This window comes from Saimiri boliviensis, chromosome 13 (genome assembly GCF_048565385.1).
Source record: "Saimiri boliviensis isolate mSaiBol1 chromosome 13, mSaiBol1.pri, whole genome shotgun sequence".
Classification (NCBI taxonomy): Eukaryota; Metazoa; Chordata; class Mammalia; order Primates; family Cebidae; genus Saimiri; species Saimiri boliviensis.
The window spans coordinates 16329696-16348197 of NC_133461.1; the positions used below are offsets into that span (position 1 = coordinate 16329696).

Below are 18502 nucleotides of genomic sequence, written 5' to 3' on the forward strand. Positions count from 1 at the left end.
CCTGGTCTCTCCTTCCTATCTTAAACAGTGGATTAAATTTTTACACATAGAAAACTATAAAATACTGGCAGGGTGAGTGTATATATACACACACACACACACACACACACACACAGACAGACATTCTCCATTGAGTGCTGAGACACACACACACGCGTGCCTACGTTCTCCATTGAGTGTTGAAGTAGGATATGATGAGAGGTAGTAGTTGTATTTATGGATGGGAGGGGTTGAGTAGGATAACTAATCCTGGGGCGGGGGGGAGTCTCAATTTAAAAAAAATCTGCAGTTTAATTTTGTTGAACTTTAACTGGTAACTCATTGTGACTTGTTCATATCCCTTGCCTGCTCTATTTATCTACAGATACCATAGATATCTATAGATATCATAGATACATAGAGCAGGCAATTCTAGATAGCCCCAGAATTTCTCCAGAAGGTGAAAAAAGTTCAGTGAGTCCGTTCAGTATAAATAAGCAGTTAAGACTGCTGCCTAATGCAAAATAAATTAGTCAGAGCTCCAATTCAGAAAACAGAAATCAATGCTTTATGTCACTGCTTTAATTTTTTTTTGAGACAGAATCTCAATCTATGTATACATAAATATAATGTATATATACATATATACGTGTATCTATATATATAGCATGTGTGCACGCGCGTAAGGAAGAATAAGTCTGTCAATTATAGCAGTGTTTATACGGGCGAGTTCCTTGTTACTTAAAACTGAATGTCAGCTGCACGCCAGCCATACCACCTCTCTAAGAGACCATCAAGAGGAATTTCTCCTCTGCTTCAGCATCTGGAGCAAATACTCAATATGACAGATGTAATATATTTTTACCCTTGTGTACTTACGTACTTTTAAAAGTTTCTTTACTCATTTAAAAATGAACAGTAATCTTTGAGGAATTAATTGACTTACTAGGTTAACTCTCATAGAAGGGAAGCTAAAACTTTAGCTTAAGGTAAATAATTAAATTAAAATGAAACAGAATAAAAGGAAATCTGTCATCCCCTAAATTAGCTGGAAATATTTGTTTCCACAGTTCACAAACTATCTTTTTGCTATGAGAGCAGGATATTTCTTTCTCTGAGAAAGAGAAAGTATTCAAAGCAATGGCATATTTTATGATAAAGACTTCCAAATCAGCATACAACAAAAGCCCAAAGATTACTGAACAAATTGTTTCCTTTTATGTCACAGAAAGGTAGAACTGTGTACACGTACCTAAAAAATAAGCTAAGTTGAAATTAATTTTGACATAACAGCTTTTTAAAAATAATTCAAATATAATGCTGAATCTTTTTAATACATACATATTTAAAGAGAAATCTTTTTTCAAAATTCATGCTTAACTTTTTCTCCTAAATTATTTTTTAATTCAATGATTTTTTTCCAACATTTTTATTATTTTAACAATTTCAACTTCAAAATACTGAATGAATTAAGAACACTGATTTTCTAACACTGTACCTCTTCTCTGCCAACTGTCAATAGTTCTATCATGCATCCCACAAAGGTAACATCACTGATGAAATCTAATTTCCCTCTGTGCAATTAAAATACCCACCTGTTCATCAGAAGTTCCTTTCTTACAATCTGTCAAAGTGATATACAACCCCTCAAAAGCACTGATTAGAATGAAAAGAATTAGAAAAAAACCTTGAATAGAGAAACCACCAACTGTGTAAAGCACATGATTTCTTTAACTTTCACTTTTAATAGCATTAATATAAAGAACCACCAAAGACAGTTAAGCATACAGATTCACAGTGCGGGGAAAAAAAGAACACTGGACAGAGATCATCAAAATCCTAAGCTGTGTTCCTAACTCCGAAATGGACTTGACCAATGATTCTAGACCAGATACTTTACCTCACAGGCTTACTTTTCTCATCTATAAAAATACAGATGTTGGACTGAATTATCTCTACGAGATCCGAAATTCTACTACCTAACCAAAGTAACTGCAAAAATTCCATTTTCTTAAAATGTGTTTTCTTCTACTGACTCTAGATACTGGTATGCAAACACATAGCTCACCATGAATAAAGCCAAGTAGCCAGTAAATTTTCCACGTTTGTATCCCTCCAATAGTTATTAAACTTGATGAACTAGACTATGAAGGTATCTTACTTTCTAAGTCAATTTAAGAATTTCACTTTAACTTAAAAGAGGATGTAGTTCTTTAAATTCATCTCTGGCATGCTGAATTCTACTTTGGGAGCAGGAATAGCAGGGAACAGGTCATCAAACATCGATTCTTGTCCTAATCAACACCAAAGAGGAGGTCTGCTTTGGTTGGTTGGCAACCTCCAGCTGACTTGTATACATTAGGTCCAAGCCCATAAGAAAAGGCAGGGGATTTGACAGTTTTAAGCCCATAGCCATGTCTTGAAGAACTTAAAACAACTACCATCTTTAAGGGCCTTCAAAAAAAAAACACGCTCTCTAATAAAGCCTCAGAATGTTACGAGTTGGAAGAGATCTTGGACTTGCTCTATCCAACCCCGTCGTTTTACAGATGAGGAAATCAAAGCCCAGGGTAGGTTAAAATGAATGCCCAAGTCATGCCAAGTTTCCCAACTCTCAGACTAGTTTCTCTAAAAAGCAGTATATTTTCTCTCACAGTGTGAGATAAAAGGAAAAAATTCTTTCCCAAAGTTCTGTTTTTGAAAAGAAGAGTTACTTTGGCCCCACCCCCACCACACCAGCCAAACTCTTGCTGTTATTTTAAAAACATGCCTGGTATTTGAAAAGAAAGTCCAAACGCTCTAACACATTATTAACTGAGGCAGGTATATGAAAAGATTCATTCTCCACCTGCTCTTCCTCAGATGTCCAAATCAGAAGAAAGAGAGAACAAGAAATACAAATCTCTTCCTCAAACAGAATGTGAGGAAAAAAAAACTTAAAAAATTACAACCAATTCGAATTCTCTCAAATTTCACCTTCTAATCAGATTTTTCACTCATTATTGAAATGGTCCAAAACCAAATATTTCAAATTTCATTCAATCTTCAACTGCATGCTTTCACAAACGAGAAGCGATGCTAATTTACTTTTAGCCAAGCTCCAGTTAGAAAAGCATATGCCAAAAATGCTGGGTATTTTTTGCTTATGTTTTGCTAAAGTGTTGATATCTGCAAAACCATACAATATATGCAACCTACAAATACTTTATGGAGTTTCCATTATAACTTCTAGGTCACAAACTCAAAGAGGCCACTAGGATTATACTTATTGTTAAAGACATTTTAAAATGTATAAAAATCTCAAATGTAACAAATACAAGGGGGGATGGGAGGATTACTTCAGTATGGATGTGGCATTACAGAATGGTTATGCCTTGCTTGTTTCATTTAACATGCCAAAAAGCATATGAGGCCAAGTCATGGTAACACAACGAAACCATTCCAATTCTAAAATCAAAGAATAACACTTCATTAATGTAGTAACCATTATTATGCTCGATAAAAAATATAATATTACAGAACTTCAAAGAGTTGTTATTTCACAGTTACCTAATATACTAATGTCTTTTAATCGAAGTATCATTAAAGTCTATTCTTTCCAGGTCTTTGAGTTTCAATTTATCAAAATTTTCTGGAGTTGAAGTTTCATACAAATCCAGTCAGTCAGTCATACAACCTTAGGTTACAAATATCTAAAATATCCAATGAATCCACAAGGTCGATTTTGTTTAATTATATTATCTTTAGAAAACCAAAGTTAACTATAAAAAATGGTTTGCCCTGCAATCACAGTGACATCAGACCAGATTCAAAACCCCTCATTACTAGTGTTCTACCAGATGCCTATGATTAAAGGGAATCAGTTTAGAAGGTGGAACGTTAAAGAAAAAAGGCTGTTTTAGACATTCTGATAACATCTCTTTCTCTTTTTCAAAATTAAGGAATCGTTTTTTTCTATTGAGTGTCTTCAGGATCTCTTGACTTTCACAGTACAATCAAACCCTTCTCCAGGCCAGATAGACTGAACCATGTTAAACCCTGGCACATAACAAAATCATTAAATCTAAGATGCCTCATTTGACAGATGTCTCATTAAATTCACTACAAAATTAAGGTACGAGATGCCTTTGAAAAGTGGGGGGAAAACCTGTTAACAAAGTTAAAGAAAACTTTGAGAGAGAGCTATTCTCTCAAAATCCAGAGTTCACTCACATGAAATAGAAGATATTAATAGTATGTGGCACATCTAAAATCTCTTGCCATGGGAGAAATGCTGCTGTGTGTATGTGTGTTTAACACATCCCTGGGGACTCAAACAGGATGGAAGCTGAAGAATCAGGGCACACACCATCAGCTGCTTAAGAAAATTCCAAAAATTAAATTCAACAAATGTTAAACTAAAACGTCAAGTATTACACTAAGCTTCGATCATATACATGTCAGTGAACGTTGTGTTACCTGTCAATGAAAAGCTAAATTCAGGATTCTAAGAAAAGAACGAGAAACAAGAAAAACATTTCACACTTAAAAAAATAACCGTCTTTGTGTATATCATTTAAGGTGGGTGATCGGGCAATCTTGTAGCAACCAAAAGATAAAACTTTCAACCTAAAACTTTACACAAACTCATTTATACTCATCTCCTGCCCCTAAATTACTTCATTGCATATAAAATTTTTGTTATTTAGAAATAACTGAAACTCAGGGAGAAGAACTTTCTCTCCAGCACTATTATAACATATGAATTATAAAAATTACACAAGAGCATAGTAACACCAAGAAAGCATCATTAAAAGACAGGCAATTCCATTTTTTAATAATAGGTTTAGGTAAATAAGATATTTAATGACAGATATTTTCAGTTACTTTAAAAGCTATATTTTAAAGAAACTGAACTGTCATGCACACACACACAATACACACACCCCCCTCAAAAGTCATCCACTTTTCAGGCAAAGTGTTAACTCTCCACTTCCCAATGAAGATTTACAGTTTAACAAATAGGTATACCTGAATAAGAGAATAAAGAACTATTAGGTAAACTTTCATTCATATCAACTTAAATGCAAGCATGACTATTTGCAACCAGAATATTTAGAACACTTTACTTCTCTTTCCATACTACTTATTTCTCATCTTGGTTCTCTATATTTTTAAAGGCAGCATGAAAAACAGAACCATCCACATTTCACAAGAAATACCACTTTGAACTAGAATATATCACCTCATAACCAACAAAAACAGCATATTTTCGGAATGCTTTTAACCAAGTGAAAAATTCAAGTGTAAATTTATTTTAGCATCGATTCATGGAAAGTGATATGAATTGCAAAACAGAATACCCAAGCTCTCTATTCTCCATCCTGCCGAGGATGGAAAAACCACGGGCAAGGGTCAGATCTCTCTGTGCATCAATTTCTCAATCTGAAAAGAAGATTGTCACTGACTCCTCCTTAACACTGTTTTTGAAAGGGCAAATGAAATAATTTATGTGGAAACCCTTCAAGATGTTTGAAGATAATAAAATCCAGTGTATTACAGATGTTGTCAAATCACAGTTGGGAAGGATGGCATGTAATTTACAGCAAAAACAAATAAATAGAAACATTAAAATTAAAATATTTTAAAAAATATAAACCCTCTGTACTGAAAATTAAAGGGACTGTTCAAGCACGCACTGATGTCACATGTTCAAACCATGTTACTCAATGCTGCTGTAATTATAGTAGTAAGAACTACTCGTCAATATTATAGCTTAATGCTGAACTACCCCTTTTGGTTTGCATGTAGGAAATCACATAAGGTTTGATCATTCCCAGAAGAGAAAAGGAAGGGAATATGAGAGGGATAAAGAGATTGTTCCAGAGAAAGCCCAAGGAGTCACACATAAAAACACCTTGTCCAAGATTCACCAGGTACAGTGAGTGTGCACTTTATTCTGTCAACACCCTCTGTCATTACTAAAATTCGAACTGAAATTGCTACACTACTCAGATCTAAGTGGTGGGAGAAAAGAGTCAAAAAAATATAAAAAGATACAGTTTTAGGCCGGGCGCGGTGGCTCAAGCCTGTAATCCCAGCACTTTGGGAGGCCGAGGCGGGTGGATCACGAGGTCAGGAGATCGAGACCAACGTGGTCAACATGGTGAAACCCCGTCTCTACTAAAAATACAAAAAATTAGCTGGGCATGGTGGCACGTGCCTGTAATCCCAGCTACTCAGGAGGCTGAGGCAGGAGAATTGCCTGAACCCAGGAGGCGGAGGTTGCGGTGAGCCGGGATCGCGCCATTGCACTCCAGCCTGGGTAACAAGAGCGAAACTCCGTCTCAAAAAAAAAAAAAAAGATACAGTTTTATGCTGCCCTACATCAATGACAAAGGCTCCCCAGAAAGTCGAAAACAAAAGCTCATTCACCTTTAGGAGTCCACAACTTATGTCAGGCAACCTAAGTTCTTGAATTTTTTTAACCTACAATTACTCTCTTTCAGGCAAAATTTAAGATGTCTGATTTTAAAAGGATGTTAAATACTTAAGTAACTTCAGATAAAGCTAATTAAATTTTCTCATATCTTAAGTCAGCTAAGAGAATGGTGGCCTGGTATAGATGCTATAACAATTTTCAAACCAAGTTTTCATTAACAACTCTGTAATTAGATAGTACCTTTACCCAAGGCCTTTTTGTTCATTAAAGACTTTCATTTTACTTTACCCAAATAAATATTTAAATATTCAAAGCAACCACAAATGGGTTTCAAAGACTCTAAAGAACAACCCTAGTCAGCTTACAAACATTTAAATTTAATAGAAAGGTAATTTTCAAGAGAGTAGACCCTCAAGACAATAGGTAAGCTCAATTTAAATAAAGAAAAATATTCAAAAGAATTTGAAAGCAACTTCCTAGCTATCCTGAACCCCAACTATAGATAAACAAACAACATGCAGCAATAAATGTAAAAATAAGTCATATATAAAATTACCAATGGGGTACAGAATTTTCAAAAAACCCTGTAAAAGGTGTTATTTAAAACAAACATTAATTATCCTCTTCCTACAGGAAAAAAAAAAAAAAAAAAACTTCTACCAAAATGTACTCTCTCCTGTTGAGGTGTCCTATATTCTGTCGGAACACAGAATTTCTAAGAATCACTTCCAGCCTGGTGCAAACCTTCACTATATGTGAAGTCCTGACAATGCTTCCATAAGTGATTACACTTCGTTCATCAATAACTGAACTTCTTAGCACAAATTCAAGTAGATTCACCATACTAAATTTTGTTCTATGGCAAAAGAATAAGAGCAAAGATGTGTGGCATATTAACCTAGGCATAAAATAATCTCAACTTTGCTTAAAAAACAAGCAGTTAGATAACTTTGTAACAATCAAGCATCTTTCTTCTAGGACACCTGTACACTGCTTTAAATTCAAGAATAGAGTGGACACTGTGTGTGGCATCCCCACTTTATTAGTTGTAAGCATATACTCAGTGGCATAAATGCATTTATGGTTGTGCATATAGAAACAAGGCAGTAAGTGCGGAATGAGGTTAACAATTACTGCTTTTCACAGAGAACAAAACAAGATTAAAAGATCATGCCAAACATTTAACTGGGAAAGACTTGTGATTTTAGTATTAAGATGAGTTTTGAGGAAAAAACAAGTGCTTATTACCCACTAGAATACTTGGGACACTCTTGAAGAGAATCGACGGGAAACAAAGATTTAAATTTCATAACTATGACACCCAAAACCTTTCCATGGACATTTATCACAATGGACATATCGATCATGAGCAAAACAAGGGGATAACACACTCCTTCCATGTAAAATGTGTTCAAACTCTATTTAATACATCCCTTGTTTTATATACATTTCCTTCCATGTAGGTATAAGGATGCCTATTTTTAATGCTTTTGTAAAATAGTAGTATTTTACAAATTACATGAATTACAGGAGAAAAAGATACAGCTGTTGATCTTACATAAAAAAATCATCTATTTCCTGGGCCATAAACTTTAAAAGGCATGCCATCCAGTTGACAAACTATCTTCAGATACTACAAACGCTACTGTATTATTATTTGGTTTTCTTTACAAGGAAAAGATTCATCAGAAATTCACTTAAGAATTTCAGAAAAACTTCCAAAGAATTTAAAAGGGCATCTCACTAGAAATGCTATCAGTCTTCAATATTTCAATGTGGGAGTAGAGATGTAAAGATTTCTTCTCGCAAACTAATAAAACTGCCACTGGGACACAAGCTGGACCGAAAGACATTACATTGTGAAGAATGACTACAAATTAATGGAATTACAAGTATGATTATTCTTCCAGCATCACCTACAACCTAAAAACCTAAAGTTGACGAAGATTTAACACTCCTGATTTAATTTTGCTATGCTAACTTTATTTAAAATAAAATTCCTTATCCCTGAGAACATATTATTCACACCAGAGGAAGAAAAGGATGCAAACTACTTATCAAACTCATGTACAATATCCAGGACCCATGTAGCTCCTGAATTTAGTACTAGCCAAGTCTTTAGCCAAAAGAGAAACATGACGTGGGTCACCCCTAGTCAAGAATTTGATAATGTACTGAAAAAGATGGGGAAGATTTTAGATCACATCTGAAGAAATAGTAACCACCTAAATCCTTCTTGTGAACCCTCCTGCAAGTCCTACATCAGTGGTCAGTTCTGACCATAAAGCCTGGAAGAAATGCGAGAAGAAACAGGAAAAATCATTTTTTTATGCAAGACAAACTTGCAGTCAAAACAGAAATCGAGCAAAAAAGCGCTGGGGAACAGTATCAGTGAAAAAAAGGACCCTTTTGTCAGATTTCTAATGAGGACTCCATGGGTAATTTATGTGTGTGGCAGAGCTGAATAAACAAAGGCACCAGTTGACAAGTCAGGAGCTCCCGGTGGCACACACAGCTACAACACTCAACTGGTCAGTGAAATGCAGGCAAGAGTGTTCGAGAGCATTTCTGCTGTCATTTCTTCTGTCCGTCTTATGCTTGCTCACGTGACCGTTTACCTGAAATCCCAAAGTCCCTGAGGAAGCACCTTTAAGGTTAAACGTGCTCTTGCCGCTTTCAGAGGGATCTGCTTCCTGTACTTCCTGGTGATTCAGCCACCTCCTCCACATTGCTTTCCAACCTCTGGGGTCTCAAGATTGACAAAACGCGCAGATTTACAGACTGCTCGGTTTAGTACTACACAGACTGTATGAAAAAGCTGTAAAGTTTAAGACAAAGACTCACCAGGACCCGCACTGACTCCTGGGTTGGGCAAACTGACAAGCAATTTGAATCCCTCCTCGGTCCTCGGCAGCGTTTGCACCCACCCGTCAAAGTAGGTGCCATCCTTACCTGCATAGAAGCGAATGAGGCAGCCAATCTCCGAGTCCATGCCTTCCTCCTGCACCCTCCACAGCTCCCCAAATCCCAGCTGGAAGAGGTAGTCATTTTGGATCTGCAATGGCTTCTCCTCCGCCTCCAGGCGCCGGGTGGTCTCTCCGTGGAGCTGCACGTACAGGGTGGGCGGCGGGGGCGGCGGGGGCGCTTTCTCCGCGGTCGCCCCGCTCTTCCTGGGGGTCGACTGGGGGCCTCCCGGGGCCGCGACTGTCGCCGTCTTCTCCCTGCACGGCCCCTCGCGGGCGGCCCCGCCCGGGCTGTCGACGGCCCTCGGGGCTTTCTGCTGCAGCCGAGGCGAGGAGGCCGTCTGGGAAGGCGGCTGGGGCGGCGCGGGGCGGCCGGGACGGCGGGGAGGGCCCGGGACCCCCGTCGGGGCCGAGGCCGGGTCGGCCTCTAGCTCTTCCGACGACGAGGAGCCGCCGCCGCTGCTGTAGGGGTCCAGCCGGTCGGACACGCTCTCGGCGCTGGGACTCAGGCTGAAGCTCTCGGGGTCGGAGGCCACAGGTAGCGGCGCGTGGGGCGGAGAGGCCGGGCCCTCCGCGAATGGCTCGCCCGGGCTGAAGTCCGAGGGCGCGGGACTGGCGCGGCGCGTCCACCTGCCCGGGCCGCCGGCGAGTAGGGGCAGGTCGGCGGGGGGCGCGCACGGAGAACCTCCGACGGCACCCGGCGCGCTCCTCGCGGGCGACGCCTCGGAGTCCCGCGGCTCCGGGGGCGCGAGTCGGGGGCCGGCCTCCAGGGGCGGCTCGGCGGCCTCCCGGGCGGCGGCGGCTCCGGGCCCCTGGCCCAGCACCTTCACGACGCCGCCGCCTTTGTGGCCCAGCTGCAGCAGGCGGGCGGCCACCTCGCCGGCCGTGGTGTCCAGCGTGCAGAGCACCGGGCGCAGGTAGGTCGAGGCCATGTGGCGGTCGAAGACGTGCACGCAGCCGCGCTGGAGCTGGTGCCTCACCCAGTCCCGGTCCGACGGCTGCAGCTGCGGCGTCTGCCGGTGCTTCAGGAGCAGCGTCTTCCTGTCCAGGCTCCGGGTGCACAGCGACGCCGAGGCCGAGCAGGAGGCGGGGAGGCCGGCGGCGCTGGGGGAGTGCGAGGCAGCAGCGGCCAAGGACGACGACGACGACGACGACGAGGCGGCCGCAGCGGCAGCCGACAGATTCCTCTTCAGCCGCCCTCTCCTCAGCAGGAGGGAGTTGGCGCCGCCGCCGGCCCCGGGCACGGGGGCAGCTCCGCCGGCGTTGGGCAGGGGCGCCCCGCGCCGCCTTCTGCGCCCAGTGCCCCCTGCTCTGCCCGGCAGCGGCCCCAGCGGCGCCTCGCCCGGGGCCTCTTCCCGCGCCCCGCCGCCGCCGTTCCCGCCGCTCGGGGTTCCCGGGGTCAGCGCGGGCTCCGGACTCCGGCCGCCCCCGGCCGCCGCCGCCAAAGCCGCCGCGGCCGCTGCTGCTGCTGCCGCCGCCGCCGCCGCCGCCGCCGCCGCCGCTGCAGCGGCGGCCGCCGGAGCCGAAGCTCGGTCCTCCCTGCCGGACTCGGGGAGTCGCTGCGCCGTGGCCGCGGCGGCGGGCTCCATTGCAGTGGGGCTTCGCGTTTCCCCCCCAGCTCCGGAGGCAGCGGGCGGAGAGGGAGGCGATGAGGCGGAGGTGGGAGACAGCGGCGGCGCGCGGAGGAGGAGGAAGCCAATGGCGTTCGGCTCGGCCGTTCCAGGGGATTATGTGGCGATTCGGAGCATTCCGTCGGTGTCTCCGTGTTCCATCCCGCGCGCCCGCCTCGCCGCCACCGCCCCCCCAACACACGCCCTCCCCGCCCCGGTCGCGGGCTCCCCAGCGCCGGCCCCGCCCGCTCCCCCGGCCTCACCCCAGCGAACCAGCCGCGGAGCTGGGCTCATTGAATATTAATCACGCGCCGGCAAGCGGGAAGGCGGGAGGCCGGCAGGGCGGGAGGGCCGCGTGTGCCTAATGAATATTCATCGCCGCATGACGGCATTCCAGGGAGGAGTGGGGAGAGCCGGGGGATGGCCGGAGGCGGAGCTTCAGGGTAAACAAACGTGACGCGTGCGTACGAGGGCGGGGCAGGGGAGCAGTTTCCCGGGAGGTTACTGAGCCGGCCTCGGAGAGGGCGGTGAAGACAGGCGCGCGGTGCACCTTGGGGGTTGTGGTTCTTGTCCGGGGACCGGCAATCCCGAGGAAAACGTGACGGACTACAAGTCCCAGGGATCCTTAGCCTCTGCCCCTCCTGGCCGCCAGCAGCTAGCCGTGGCCAGTGAGTATTGTGCCCTCTGCCGTTGAACTCTGCCAGAGTTCTTAATGAACACGAAAGCACTTGCTCATTAACTTGTACTTTACCCGCACTCGAGCTCGTCAGATGACTTTTCTTTTCTCTGCTAATTAAAGATGAGGGCTTTCAGAGACTCTAAACAGTACAAAAGACCCGGGTCCTGGTCCTCACCTCTGCCCGCCGTATGAGATAGAGATACACACCCGCCACACCACAGGATCACTGGCAGCGAGTGGGCCAACCTCACTTTTTTCCCACTTTTTCAAGACCCAGGAAGACAGGCGGTGTCTGGGAATTCTAAGTGAGGCTGTCGTTGAATGTGCTTGGTGGAAGGCACAACCCTAAGCCTGTCCTCTCCCTATCCTGTATCTGAAAATGAAAATGGCAAAGGACTGAGATCTCATTGATCTTGAACTCTGAATTAGTTTAATGATACGGAAAGCACTGAAAAGTAGAAGAAACATTAGAATGGAGACATGGTGGGGTATGAGATGGGCTTTTTCCATGGGTTCTCTCTTAACGTCTTCTCTGGTTTTTTTCTGTCATCATTTAGGAAAAGAATATTTTCTATCGCTACAATGTTTAGCCGTGGTCTGAAAAGTTGTATTTTTGGTCAGTTGAATCAATGGTGTAGGCTGGACTAGGGCAGTTTACTATTTAAAAAAATTTAATAAACCTTTTTAATTGAATTGCCATCCTCCGCAATTGCTTTATAATTCGGGTTTTGTTTGGTCTTGTTTTGTTTTTTTGCCACAGAGTCGGTCTGTTGCCCAGGCTGGAGTACAGTAGCGTGGTCTGAGCTCACTGCAACCTCCGCCTCTGGAGCCCAGGTGATTTTCCCACCTTATTCTCGGAGTAGCTGGGACTACAGGATGTGCCGCCGCCACGCCCAGCTCATTTTTTGTATTGTTTTGTAGTGGGAGATGGAGAGTCCCTTCATGCTGCTACGGCTGGTTGCAAGCGCTCCGCCCACCTCAGCCTCCCAAAGTGCTGAGATTACAGGCATGAGCCACCGCGCCAGGCCAGGCCCTAAATCTGGATTTTCACATAAGAAAATTTTAAACAATTTTAAACTACGTCCTATCCAGGAACTGCTTTAACATCAATTAAGTTACTAAACTTGGAGATGAAGAGTTAAGGGGGTTGGAGAGAGACCAACTGGAGCTTACAGCAAGGAAAGGCACGCTTGGGTTATCACAGTTTCATTAAACAAGAATAGAAGAAGCCATAAAGATAAAAATCAGTATTTCTCAATTATTTTTTACATTCCTGATGATTTTCTATATTTTCATTTAAGTTTTTACCTTTTGACCTCATGAAGCTATTAATACTATGTATTTTATTTAAATTCAATCAACAACATTAAAAATTAGGGAGATTGAAAGTTCTCCCAAGAGTGGTAACATATTCAAATCAATTAATTTAACAAATAATTACAAACAGGTATTATGTACCAGTCACTGTGTTACAACAGCTGAACAAATCACACACTGTCCCTGCCTTCATAGAGTTTATAGTTTAGAAAGAACAACATTCAAAAAGTGAGATGGAAGTAGAGAAGGGGGAAATACAAGTAGAGAAGGAGGAAATAGCATTGGAAACAGACATAAAACAAGGAAACTAATCTACTCTAGGAAGTCAGGCAATAGAGACCCAACTTTGAAATTTTTTGGAGTCAATGAAAATGTGCATTTGAAATCTGAATTTCTTTCAGATCAGTCTCTGAAAGAAAGGAAGCAAATATATTGAAGATATATTTCAATTACACTGATCTATATTGTGCCTTCAGTAGCCCCAACACAAACTATTTGTTCTAGAAATTCAAAGAATGGTCTTTTAATTTAGGCATCCGTTAATAAGATTAAAAGAACAAAGCCCATGTTAGGTTTCAGTACTAAAACATGGAGTTTGTATACCTGTTTATATTCCTTAGCTGATTTCCTACAAACCCCTTTATATTTATTTATTTATCTATTTTATTTACTTATTTATTTATTTGAGGTGGAGTCTCACTCTGTCACCAGGCTGGAGTGCAGTGGGGCCATCTCGGCTCACTGCAACCTCTAACTCCCGGGTTCAAGCAATTCTCCTGCCTCAGCCTCCTGAGTAGCTGGGATTACAGGCACCTACCAGCACACCTGGCTAATTTTTGTATTTTTAGTAGAGACAGGGTTTCACCATGTTGATCAGGCTAGTCTCAAACTCCTGACCTCAGGTAATCCACCTGCCTCTGCCTCCCAAAGTGCTGGGATTACAGATGGGAACCACCATGCCCAGCCTGTTTGTTTGTTTGTTTGTTTTGAGACAGAGTTTCGCTCTTGTTGTCCAGTCTGGAGTGCAATGACATGATCTCAGCTCGCTGCAACTTCTGCCTCCAGGGTGCAAGGAATTTTCCTGCCTCAGCCTCCTGAGTAGCTGGGACTACTGGCATACCACCATGCCCAGCTACTTTTTAATTTTTTTTGTAGATACTGGGTTTCACCATATTGCCCAGGCTGGTCTGAAACTCTTGACCTCAAGTGATCTGCCTGCCTCAGCCTTCCAATGGGCTAGGATTACACACACGAGCCACCACACCCAACCCAGAATGTTTCTTCTCATCGTAAATTCCTCACCATTGCCCTTTCTCCAAGAAATTACAATACAGAATTTAATCTACCTATGGTTCCTATCAGGTAACATTACACAATCACCACGGCTCTGCCTTTTTATTCTCTAGAAATTTTGTGTACTCTTTGAAGGTATTTATAACTAAAACACCTCCTTCGAGGGCAAAAAAATTGTACAAAAAACATTGTTCAGACAGGGCACAGTGGCTCATGCCTGTAATCCCACACTTTGGGAGGCCAAGGCAGGTGGATCACCTGAGGCCAGGAGTTTGAGACCAGCCTGGCCAACGTGGTGAAACCCCGTCCCTACTGAAAATACAAAAAATTAGCCGGGCATGGTGGCAGGCACCTGTAATCCCAGCTACTCAAGAGGCTAGGACAGGAGAATCGCTTGAACCCAGTTGCCAGAGGCTTCAGTGAGCCAAGATTGTGCCACTACACTCCTGCAGAGTGGGCAACAAGAGCAAAACTCTTGTCTGAAAAAAAAAAAAAAAAAGACATTGCTCAAAGAATTTAGTATCCAAATATTGGGGAAAGGGGTACTGGAGAGCCATCACACACTCCTGGCAGATAGGGACTTGGTACCAGGGATACCTAATACTAAGTGGTGGTGGGAGGAGGCAGGCAATGAACAGGATGAATACTGTTACAGTACCTCAGCGTAAAGAAGAAGGAAATACATTCCTACCTCATAAAAGCAGTGTTTGCAGGGGTGGGGATCTAAAATAAGGTTTTCCTGCATTTCATGCATAGAGTCCATAATCTGAAAGATGACATATTCCATTGTATGCAGAATAATAAAAAGCAGAGCTAAGAGAAGAGCAAATGGGCCAGGGTCCACAGTGTAATCCTTCCCTTGTTCTACCCCAAGCCTCTAATGATGTTACTAAGCTTGGGGTAAGAGAAGAGACAGAAAATGAGAGCTCTTGAAGAATAAACAATCCCTTACCACCAGATCAACTGGAGCCTGGTAGTGGAAAGAACAAATTGATAAAGGGCAATGAAACTTCTACTTAGAGCTTGCTAGTATCGTGAAACATCACCCAAACCATCTGTGCCAATGCACACTATAAAATGTCTCCAAATAAGAAAAAGATTTCAGTAAAAGACAAATGTGTTCCAGACACCCATGAAATAGCAGCTTATCCTACTTAAAAGTGGAGTGGGGAATACACCAGCATCCTAAAACCACATATGTCATGAATACCCCTCCTTTAAAGTGTTCCAAATGTATGTTCTAATACCACATTTCTGACTAACCACACTTTTCAAAGAATCCCATTTTAAAATGCTAAAAGATAACCCTGAAAAGAAACATCAGATGCAAAAGTTGTAAATCCTGATGCCGACTTGTTATATTTTCACAGCTAAGTCTAGAAAAGGAGAACGTAATTTTCAATTTATTGCCACAGTTTACTTTATGCTGTGTAATTTATAACTGACTTGCTGTGTTCTGCATCTAGGTTAATTCTGTTTGCATCCTTAGATCCAAGATAAAAGAAGTCATCTTTGGACGTTTCTTTTCTAATATAAGCCGTTGGAATTTTAATGGAGGCATAAATTGATAGCTGGGATGATTTCAGTCTGAGTTGTTAAGGGCTCAGCTGTGTCCAGAAATAAACTCAGAAAGATGCAATATACAATGTAATACATTTAGTTCCTACATTATGAACAAGGGATCTAATTATAGTTTCACATTTTTATATCCCTTGAGCTACTAGTGGTTTACCATGCCTAAATTGTTCACTGTTTACTCATTCTTTTTTACTATGAGGGACCCATTTAGCAAATTACTGCTCTAGTGCTCTAAATGGGCCCCAGGTGGCCAAACTGAATTAATATGTTCCCTGTTCACTGGCAGGATGAGACCTTATGGTTTCTCTAACGTCTTACTCTTCCCTCATGAAATTTACAATTTGAATTCTATCAAAAGCTTGGATTGCTACTATCATTTTAGGTAGTCTGTTTTATAATATGGCTTGATAGCTTTTCAGATTTTAGTGCACTCTTTTTAATCCCATAATTCTTTGTCTTGTTCTTATTTCTCACATCCCGCCTCACCAAAATAAACAGATGTTCCGTACATGGCAACAATGAAGTTGGGACCAGAAATACAGGCCACATAAACCCACCCTGATACTCTAACAATGTAAATTACCTGGGACATTCATTCAGCAAGTACTTATTGAATTTTTTTTTTTTTTTTTTTTTTTTTTTTGAGACAGAGTCTCACTTTTTTTTTTTGAGGCTGGAGTGCAGTGGTACCATCTCGGCTCACTGCAACCTCCACCTCCCATGTTCAAGCGATTCTCCTGCCTCAGCCTCCTGAATAGTTTATTATAGGTGCCCGCCACCATGCCTGGCTAATTTTTCTATTTTTTTTTTTTTTTTAGTGGAGACAGGGTTTCACCATGTAGGCCAGGCTGGTCTCGAACCCTGACCTAGGTGATCCACTCGTCTTGGCCTCCCAAAGTGTTGGGATTACAGGTGTGAGCCACCGCACCCACTTACTTATTGAACTTTTAAGTTTAGGTATCATTCATCCTAAGTAAATAGTATAGACAAAAATACCTGATCTAATGAAGCCTGTTTTTTTAAAAAAATCTTTTTTTAAAAAAAAATATTCAGTTAAAATCAACCTATTCTCTTCCACTATACAGATAATTCTTGTTTTGATTAAGTGGGATATATGAGAATCTAGATATACAAATTACATATTAGGGTATAAATATTTCTTCTCAAAGTTTTATTTATTCTTTCCCTTATGAATGAATTTGTCATGCAGTTAAGTACTCCTATAATATTAATATATTTAAAGCATATGAATTTTAAAAATTAATTTATTCCTAGCTTTTTAGAAACATTTTTGGATTCTAACCTCATACAAGTAGCTAATACCTGTTTGCATCAAGATTCCTACTTAAGCCTGGCACAGTGGCTCATGCCTATAATCCCAGCACTTTGGGAGGCCAAGGCATGTGGATCACCTAAGGTCAGGACTTTGAGACCAGCCTGGCCAATATGGTGAAACCCCGTCTCTACAAAAATACAAAAATTAGCCATGCATGACGACACTCACCTGTAATTCCAGCTATTCTAGAGGCTGAGGCGGGAGAATCGCTTGAACCTGGGAGGTAGAGGTTGCAGTAAGCTGAGATTGTGCCATTGCGCTCCAGCCTGGGTGACTGAGCGAGACTCCATTTCAAAAAGAATAATAAAAAAAATTTTAAAGATTCCAATCTAACAAAAATCTATCCTACGTCATCCCAAAGCATTTCTTCTTCTTCTTCCATAGCTTAAATGAGAAAAGTTCTCCAGATAATTATTCCTGAATACTTATATTCATTAATTATACCAGGAAGAAGCAGCATGGATATTCTCTTTTTGTCTCATTGTGAGAGGTTACAGGAGACTCCATCAGTCCCCAGAAGTCTTGCCCTTTTCCCCTCTACTGCCTGCCACATCTAGTGGGTCTGGACTCCTGAGTATCTTAGTTTCCTGGGGCTGCTATAAAAACCCGCCATGAAATGGGTGGCTCAAAACAACAAAAACATATTCTTTTGTTACTGATAAACTTGAGGGTCCCAAAAGATGGGATCTTTCCTCCTTCATTGCTGCAGAGCCAATACAAAACTGAAAGTCAGCATCGAGCAGAGCAAGGTTTATCCTGCGGCCAGAGAATGAAGAAGTGGGAGCGTGGCTCGAATATCACCTTATCAACTAGTGCGGGGTGAGGGGACTAAAATGTAAAGTTTCCCTAATGAAGGAGTTGGACATCAAATGCAAGGGGAGGGGCCAGGCGCAGTGGCTCACATCTGTTTTCCCGCACTTTGGGAGGTCAAGGCAGGCAGATCACTTGAGGCCAGGAGACCAGCCTGGCTGACCTGGTGAAACCCCATCTCTACTAAAAATACAAAAATCAGCTAAGCATGGTGGTACATGTCTGTAATCCCAGCTACTTGGTGGGTCGAGGCAGGAGAATCACTTGAATTTGGGAGGCGAAGGTTGCAGTGAGCTGAGATCACGCCACTGCACTCCAGCCTGGGCTAAAGAGCAAGACTCTGTCTCAAAATAATACTGCTGTGGCTGAGTGCAGTGACTCATGCCTATAATCCCAGCACATTATAAGGCCGAGGTCACCTGAGCTCCTGATCTCGGGTGGGAGGCGGATCACCTGAGATCAGGAGTTCAAGACTAGCCTGACCAACATAGTGAAACCCCATCTCTACTAAAAATT

At 42.5% G+C, this 18502-nt stretch overlaps 1 protein-coding gene across 1 annotated transcript in view; it reads right to left on the bottom strand.

The window, feature by feature from the left end:
• PHLPP1 (PH domain and leucine rich repeat protein phosphatase 1) overlaps positions 1 to 11095 on the bottom strand; it is a 255340-nt gene extending 244245 nt beyond the window's left edge. The window contains exon 1 of the mRNA XM_010336870.3: positions 9353 to 11095. Within this exon, the coding sequence (XP_010335172.3) occupies positions 9353 to 10952 (1600 nt within the window). The 5' untranslated portion in view covers positions 10953 to 11095. The remainder of the gene's footprint in view (positions 1 to 9352) is intronic.
• Positions 11096 to 18502: the final 7407 nt, after the last annotated feature.